Source organism: Lolium rigidum, chromosome 7 (genome assembly GCF_022539505.1).
Source record: "Lolium rigidum isolate FL_2022 chromosome 7, APGP_CSIRO_Lrig_0.1, whole genome shotgun sequence".
Classification (NCBI taxonomy): domain Eukaryota; kingdom Viridiplantae; phylum Streptophyta; class Magnoliopsida; order Poales; family Poaceae; genus Lolium; species Lolium rigidum.
Window position 1 is genome coordinate 269086648 of NC_061514.1, and position 8604 is coordinate 269095251.

General features: G+C 42.7%; 1 protein-coding gene across 1 annotated transcript; it reads left to right on the plus strand.

Moving 5' to 3' along the window:
• Nucleotides 1-3976: 3976 nt before the first annotated feature.
• Nucleotides 3977-7184, plus strand: LOC124674270 (putative yippee-like protein Os10g0369500). The gene is made up of 3 exons (XM_047210308.1): nt 3977-4318; nt 5180-5288; nt 6886-7184. Exons 1-3 carry the CDS (start codon nt 4176-4178, stop codon nt 6967-6969), a joined length of 336 nt encoding a protein of 111 aa, XP_047066264.1. The 5' UTR covers nt 3977-4175; the 3' UTR covers nt 6970-7184.
• Nucleotides 7185-8604: the final 1420 nt, after the last annotated feature.

The following is an 8604-nucleotide window of genomic DNA, read 5'->3' on the forward strand; positions in this document are numbered from 1 at the left end:
AAATCACTCATACTTATAGTATTTTGCAAAACAGTACAAATACTAGAATAAACGAAACCCAATTCCGTGCTGAGGTGACGTTGAGAAATTTCGGATACCACAATGCACATTGTTTGTTGCCATGCCACCGTCCAAACTTTTGACCGGTGATCTCCACGAGCGACGAACATGAACTGAAATGGAATGCAAGTCACGAACCACCAAACCACGCCATCGCCCCCTATAAATCCGGAGCGATGGCAAGAAGTGGCCGATGCGAGGAGGTAAACGTATTAAACGCCAAGGACAAGGGCCATCAGTTCCTCGTCTCCTACGCTTTCCCAACACAACTCCTCCCCAACCAAATCCACCGCCGAATCCAACGGGTAGTGGATTTCGTTGGGGGCAGAAGATGTTTACACAAAGAGAGTAAAAAATGCAAATTACTTCTGTCCAAGAGCCACATGGTAGAGTTGAAAATTTGAAATGGAACCTTTGCGTAAACATCTTCTGCACAAGTCATTGCGCAGGGCTTAGGGTCCACGCAAGAAAAGGTCAAAGTACGTAGATACACGTGATTTTATCGGAAAAGGAGCACAAGCTTATCCGGACCAAGGTAGGAGTAGATAGGTTTGACAGTTCCGTAATTTCTCCACGATCATAATGAAACGTCTTCCAAACTCCAAACCTATAAATCACTCACAATTACAGTTTTAATTCTTGCAAAACAGTAAAAATACTAGAGTAAACGAAACCAAATTTAGTGTTGAGATGACACCGAGAAATTTCGAATACCACAATGCACATTGTTTGCTGCCATGCCACCACCCAAACTTTTGACAGGTGCCCTCCGCGAGCGACGAACATGAAGTGAAATGAAATGGAAGTCACGAACCACCAAACCACGCCATTGCCCCCTATAAATCCGGAGCGATGGCAAGAAGTGGTCGATGTGAGTAGGCAAACATACGAAACTACCAAAACAGCAATATCCAACGCGAAATGCCAAGGACAAGGGTCATATGTTCCTCGTCGCCTACGCTTTCCCAACCCAACTCCTCTCCCAACCTAATCCACCGCCCGAATCCACCGGGCGGTGCATTTCGTACGGGGCAGAAGATGTTTACACAAAAATAGAGGAAACAATGCAAATTACTTCTTTCCTAGAGCCACATGGTAGAGTTGACAAGTCGAAATGGAACCTTTGTGTAAACATCTTCTGCAGAAGTCATTGCGTAGGTTCCACGCAAGAAAAATGTCAAAGTACATAGATACAAGTGATTTTCACCGAAAAAATAGCACACGCTTATCGGGTCCGAGGTAGGAGTAGATAGTTTTAATAATTCGGTAAATTCTCCACGGCTGTAAGCAAACGTGTTCCAAAATCCAAACCTATAAATCACTCTCAACTACAGTATTAACTTCTTGCAAAACAGTAACGCCGAGAAATTTCGGATACCACAGTGCACATTGTTTGTTGCCATGCCACCGCCCATACTTTTGACCGGTGCTCTCAGCGAACTGAAATGGAATGCAAGTCACGAACCACGCCATCTCCTCCTATAAATCCAATCTGGAGTGATGGAAGAAGTGGCTGATGTGAGCAGGCAAACGTCTGAAACTAGCTAAACAACAGAAACCAACGCGAAATGCCAAGGAGAAGGGCCATATGTTCCTCGTCGCCTACTCTTTCCCGACCCAACTCCTCCCTCTAACCAAATCCACCAAGGGGCAGAAGATGTTTACACAAAAATAGAGGGAAAATGCAAATTACTTATGTCCAAGAGCCGCATGGTAGAGTTGACAAGTCGAACATGAAACTTTGCGTAAACATCTTCTGTACAAGTCATTGCGTACAGGGGCGGAGCTAGAAAATTTACTCGATGGGTTCACTCAGGATTTTGGCATGAAACTAACTACATTACTGTACAGTTTTCAACCATCTCTAAACACCATCATACCACTCAGCATAACATGTGCAAATGAAATATCATAACATAAATAGCAATTCCATACTTATATTAAAATTAATACATGGAGACATACCGAGTAACTGAAATCCTAAACCCACTTCTTTAGGTATTTAATATAAAATAGTAGTAAAAAGCTTTGTAATCTAGGGGGCTGCTTCCGCCTTCCTGTAAAAGATTAAACAAAAATGACAAGTTAATTTCATGAGTTTTAAACAAGTAAAATTACGTGAAACATATAGATTCACTCACATTTAAAGTTTTCCTTGTCGATCTTTCATCTTCTTAAAGAGATCAAACACTTCAGCATTACGAATAGGAGAAAACATCTTTCATCTATTGAGAGCAACCTGAATTGATTGATCTTGATTCATCAAAGCATCACATCTTTTTACTGCTACATTATGGAAGCTGTTAATGTTACTCTTACCCACATGAGTATTTAGTCTGGATTTCTTGTTCCAACCATTCCAACCTTCAATTGCAAATGCATCATTTCCAGCTTGTCCCTCATTGCAATCTCTGAAAAGATAGCAGCACAAACAAAAAGCCTTATCTACCTTTTCACTGTACTCGAGCCAACCGCCATATTTCTTGAACCATGCCGGATTAAATCTCCGTCGGTCTTCACCAATGAGCCTATGTGGATAAACAAAATCATGTGGTGGCCTGTATGGTCCCCTGGTTAAGTATCTTCTCCTAATCTCATCTTGCTTCTTAGGATCACGGGTGTATTGGGAAATTCTCTTCCGATCGGCCGGGTCATAAGGCAGTTCATCTAAATTGATCTCTCTCTGATTAGAAGGATTTGGAAGACTAGCATTCACAGCAACTGATTGCTTGCGTCTAACAGATGGTCGTGAAGTACCTTCCTCATTACCTGACTCTAATGCTCGTTTTGCTTTTCCGTAATACCTTTCCATGACCTAGTATCAATCAATGTTTAGGGGAAAGCAATCAGAAAATTAGGGCGCGCTGCAATCTTGACAAAAATCATATTAGGGCTGGACAAAAATTGCACAAGCGGGTGAGAGATACCTGCCTGGAGTGTTGCGGAATTGTACTGCGATTGCCCCGGCTTGCCGCTGCCGGCCGGCGCCGTAGACTTCCGAGCGATCGAGCGGAGGGTCTGAGAGAGATGCGAGAATTCAGTTTTGGTGTTGTGTGTTGCGGCTGGGATTAGCGACTCGAGCGGAACGGAAAGACGGCAAAACGTGCAGCTAGCCGGGTATACACGCACGTATAGCTACCAGATTGTACGAGCCCCATCGTTTTCATGCGGCCTGTTTAATATTTTCAGAAAGTGTGGGCTTTTAGCATCCTAATAAAATATTATCTATGGGCCAAAAGGCTTTTCATTAGTTCAGCTGAGGAGTTGATGGGTTCAGTCGATTTTTTTTGTTGGGTTCAGCCACTGAATACGTATAGGCTGTTCCTAGTTCGGCAAAATCCATTGGTGTCATTTGCACCCAATGGTTATACGCTGGCTCCGCCACTGATTGCGTAGGATCCACAGAAGAAAAGGTCAAAGTACATAGATACTTATGATTTTTACCGAAAAAAGAGTACAAACTTATCGGGTCCGAGATAGAAGTAGATAGGTTTGATAGTTCGGTAAATTCCTCCAGTGCCATAAGCAAACGTCTTCCAGAATCGAACCTATAAATCACTTATAATTACAGTATTATTTCTTGCAAAACAGTACAAATACTGTAATAAACAATACCAAATTCAATGCTGGGATGACGCCGAGAAACTTTAGATACTACAATGCATATTGCTTGTTATCATGCCACCGTCCATACTTTGATCTCTTTACGAAAGATAAACATGAAATGAAAATGGAAGTTATGGACCACCAAACCGCATCATCCTCCTATAAATCGGGGGGATGGCAAGAAATGGCCTTTGCAGGCAAGCAACCGTGCCAAACTATCAGAAGGAAAGAAACCAACACGAAACGCCAAGACAAGGCCATCTGTTCATCGCCACGCTTTCCCAACCCCACTCCTCTCCCCCAACCAAATCCACCGCCGCGGGGCCGATCCCGCCCCACATCCATGGCGATCGGGCCCGACACCCACCTCCCATTCCGCCGATTCGGGATTTGACAGGATCTGGTGGCCACGCCGTCTCTCGCTTCTCGATTGCTGATTTTGGTCCGGGGAAGGGAATCTCCTGCCGCTTGCCGCTCCTGTCGGAATTCGCTGCGTGGGAGGAGGGGCGATGGGGATGCTGTTCCTGGAGTACCTCCCGGGGCCCAAGGTGTTCAAGTGCAAGTACTGCAGGGTTGACTCCGCCTCGCCGGAGGACATCGTCTCCAAGGAGTTCCGCGGCCGCCACGGCCGCGCCTACCTCTTCGATAGCGTGTGAGCTGAGCTATCCTTTCTCTTTCCCCATCTTTGATTTTTCCACTTTCCCCACCACGTGTCGTGTGATCGGTGCAATGCTGCTATTCTGGAAATGCTTAGCGTCTTCCATTTCCAGGCATTCCGACAGTATAGAGAAGAATTGGTAAAATTGTACCCTGCAAAGCTTACATGAACTGTTTGTAACCATACTGATTTAGGTTCGTCATAGCTGTAAGATAATTGTTCTCTAGTATAGAAATGTTGTTTCCTAGAGGTAGTTTTGGTCATTTCCATATGTCTATACGGCTGTGTTGGATGTGTGCAGCGATGAATATCATCTCAACCTGTGATGCATACAGATCAAATGAAATAGAAAACAAACAAATAACTTTGGTAATCAACTGCCTCCTGAGGTAATTCTGATCTTAGGTTGGAGAGCTAAAATCGAAAGGCCGAGTAGCATCAGTTGTGCTTTAGAGATTACTTGACTGACAGGATGGCACTTAATGGGGATAGGCAACCCAAAGTTATCAACCGAGAGAGCTTGGTCAGGGTCGATTTTGATGCTGGCCAACTACTAAATGCCAATGAAAGTCAGGCCTAACATTTTGTGGAACCAGTACAACCTGCTAATGAAGTATCGTGGACTTTCTTCATTTGCAAAAAATACTGAATCAATTTTGAGGAACCATGTAATTCGGACAATGCTTCTATCTTATCTAGCAAACACATTTGTGAAATAGCATTATGGGTATTAACATTTACATTAGATCTTATCATGGAGTGAGTTTGTATGAGTAATTGACCATCGAATATTTGAACTACCAAACCTCTACCGACTCTTGTTGACATGTTAATCTGGGTGAATGTCACGTCCAGGGTGAATGTGAGTCTTGGTCCCAACGAGGATCGCCATCTCTTGACTGGATTGCATACAGTGAATGATATCTACTGTAGCTGCTGCCAACGGCTCCTTGGCTGGAAATATGTAAGTTTCACTTCTCATTTTAGTTAATGAACCATTCATTTAAGTTAAAGCATGCAAGTTTGTCAACCTATTATAGTTAATTCATCTAAGAAGCATCCAAACACCATCCTGTAAACTAATACTTCTGATATGAACTGGGGTTCATACTGGGGCTACTTCTGCCTGGAGAGGATAGCCTTGTACAGCTTGGCTGCCAGGGATAGGAGAGAACTGGAGGCTGGGGTTATTCATTATGGTTTCTCTTGATTGACTATATTCCCTACTGCCAAGTCCCTTTATGTATGGGGAGGTTGATCACATCAAAGCCTAACAATAGGTCAACCGAATTGCTAATTTATTGGAAGAAACTAAAACCGAGATGATGCATATCCTTAGTTGGTTAGCTCTACTTGGTGCCATAGGCACGTTCCCTGCCACAAAAGCTGTAAGGTATGACCCCTGTGTTTCTAGAGGACCACTTTATTCAGAACTGTGTTGGCAATAGAGTATAGGTTGCACAGTGCTGTAATTTAACATGCACATATTTCTTCTGTAGACTAATTCATGTTCAAATGATTACGGGTCTTTCTGTCTCCTAAAGTATCTGCTTATGCAAATCCTTTCTGAATTACCAAACACATGCACATGTGCATGCTTTAATTCAGTGGTGTCAAAGGAAAATGGGAACCAATGTAGCTATGCTTTCTGCCTATAGGAAGCCCGTAACTTGGTGCCGTCAGTTAAGAGGGTTAGTTTGTTGTACTCCCTCTGTCCCAAAATAACTTGCTCAACTTTTTCTAGATATGGATGTATATACACACTAAAAACATGTCTAGATACAACTGTATCTAGACAAACTTGAGCAACTTATTTGGGACGGAGGGGTACATGAAGTTCATAATGATGTAATAGTTGAGAGATATGGTGAATCCATTTTGTTCTTAACAGGGCAGAAAGTTAACATTTGCCCTTATCGTGTTTATTGAGCTCCATTTTTTTCCAATAGAAGCATAACAAAGTCCACATGGTATTCATAGCATGACACTAATGTCATGTTTGATGTCCTGGGAGGACTGCATTCTCCATGGAATCATGCAGATCATTAGTTTGTCAGGATCTTGTTATTGTCTGCCTGTGGTAATACTAGTACAAAGGCTCCTCCAGGCTGTAGGGGCACGAGTTGTCCGTTCCCTTGAGCCTGCCATTGGCATGTAGGCTAGAGCAAGCCACAAGCATATACTCGCTCCGTTTGTATTTACTTCACCAAAATGAACATCTATAATATAAAAAATATTAACATCTATAATATAAAATCTATGTTATTGGAATCGTCGTAAATATATTTTCATATTATATGATTTCGGTATTACAAATGTTGATTATTTGTTCCTATATACTTTGACTAAACCAAGAACACGAAGTAAATAAAAGCAGATACTCTCTTCGTAGGTCATGTCTGGAGCACGGGATTTTTTTTCCTTTAAGTATTATCGAAATCAAATCTTGTGAAATTCCTAGGTTAAAAAAGGTCATGCGATCTTTCTGCTCGATCCTAGGTTGCTTACATCAAATTTTGTGATTGTTATGATGATGTCCTCACTAATTGAACAATATGCAGGCGAAAGCTTACAGTGAGGACCAGAAGTACAAAGAAGGGAAATTTATATTGGAGAAGAACATGATGCTCAAAGAAGGACGTTAGCTGATGGGGATGATATGCTATTATGTCTGCAAAAGCAGACATTTGCAACTGTGAAGTGTAGCTGAAGATTCACTGATATGGAATATTAATTATTGAAATATTGACCATCCTGGTGATGACAATCACCATGCAATTGCAACTGTGAAATCTGTTGTCCTGTCACTATTGCTCTGTTGGCCATTTCAATCACCATGCAAATCACCAGGTTTTCTTGATTCGCTGTGAACGCTTACAGCTTTTCGAAACTGGCAAATTAGACATTAGAAGTTGGCAACGTTGACAAAAGTAGTTGTGATAGCTTGGTAGCAAGGTGCACCCACTTTTTTTTTCGGAAGCCCAGCTTGAGAAGGATTCCTCCTAGATATCTCCAATCCACACGGTTTATGGCTATTGAGTGGTCTCACTTGTAGGCGCATAATGTTGTTGTCAGCTCTTTTTCTGTTTTTTTTTTGCGAGGAAACAGCTGAAAATACATCAAGGGAATACAGAAAAGATCACCACAAACTCAGAAATTCCAACCCAGTCCTTCTGTAGATTGATGTCGACGACGAGGAGAGAAACGTGCCGATGGCGCGCCGCCGCTCCTTCTCCACTGATGCCTTGGATGGAAGAAGATCCCAAACATTCGAAAGCAATCAGCGCGTTGTCTGCGATGAGCTTGACAGCAATGAAGGCGCTTTGTGTTAGCAGGATAAGATCATCGAGGAGTGGGCGAAGATGGTTGAGTAGACACATCGAGACATATCTTGTATAGTACATCATTACAGAGGGAGATTGGACGGAAGTCTTTTGAGATCAAAAGCATTGTTAACTTCGGGAATAAACGCAATGATGATGTCATCGACTCTGTTAGCAAAGGAAACCTTGACTAGAGCAATGATCTCTTGCTTAAGGATCAGCCAGTTTCTTTGGAAGAACCTGGTGGGGATGCCCTGTTCCAAATTACATATCCAAAAAAGGCACACTGGATAAACTTCAAGCTCTCGCCTCATCCTTGATTTTCTTGAATACAATGGCCGCAGGAGAAGAAAGATGCTGAAAAACTCTTGCAGTATGCTCCTTCTAAATTTCCTAAGAGACAAGCATGGTCATGGAGGTCATAGCTTTCCTTTCATTTCCTCTTTGGAGGGCTATCTTCATCGACCAATCATCAACGGACTCCTCATTTGCCCATCCCACCGGCAACATACCATGAATACCACACCACGCAAAGCTCTCCTTCCAAATCTGTATGATGAATCTACATTTGTATTAAAGGTGAGACTCCGATTCTTGAATTTGGTTGTAAAGAGGGCAATTTCCACAATTTGGCCATCCCCCTTTTTTTAAGTCTATCAACGGTCCAAACTCTATTTTGCATCACAAGCGAAGCAAAAAAAATTGCACTTCAGAGGAGTCTAAGCCTTCCACACCGAAGCATCAAAGTAGTTCACATCGCTAGCTTTTTTTTCAACGCGAACCCAATCAGTGGAATCGATTTCCATTATAGATATACAATGGTAAGGCTACAACAAGCATCCAGGAACAGAAAGGGGGGGGGGGGACCACCGCCTACTGTTACCGTTCCGGGTGGGGGGGGGGGGAGCCAAACTCAAACGAGTTCTGGATTAGAAGTACAAGACTAGAGGTTCACAT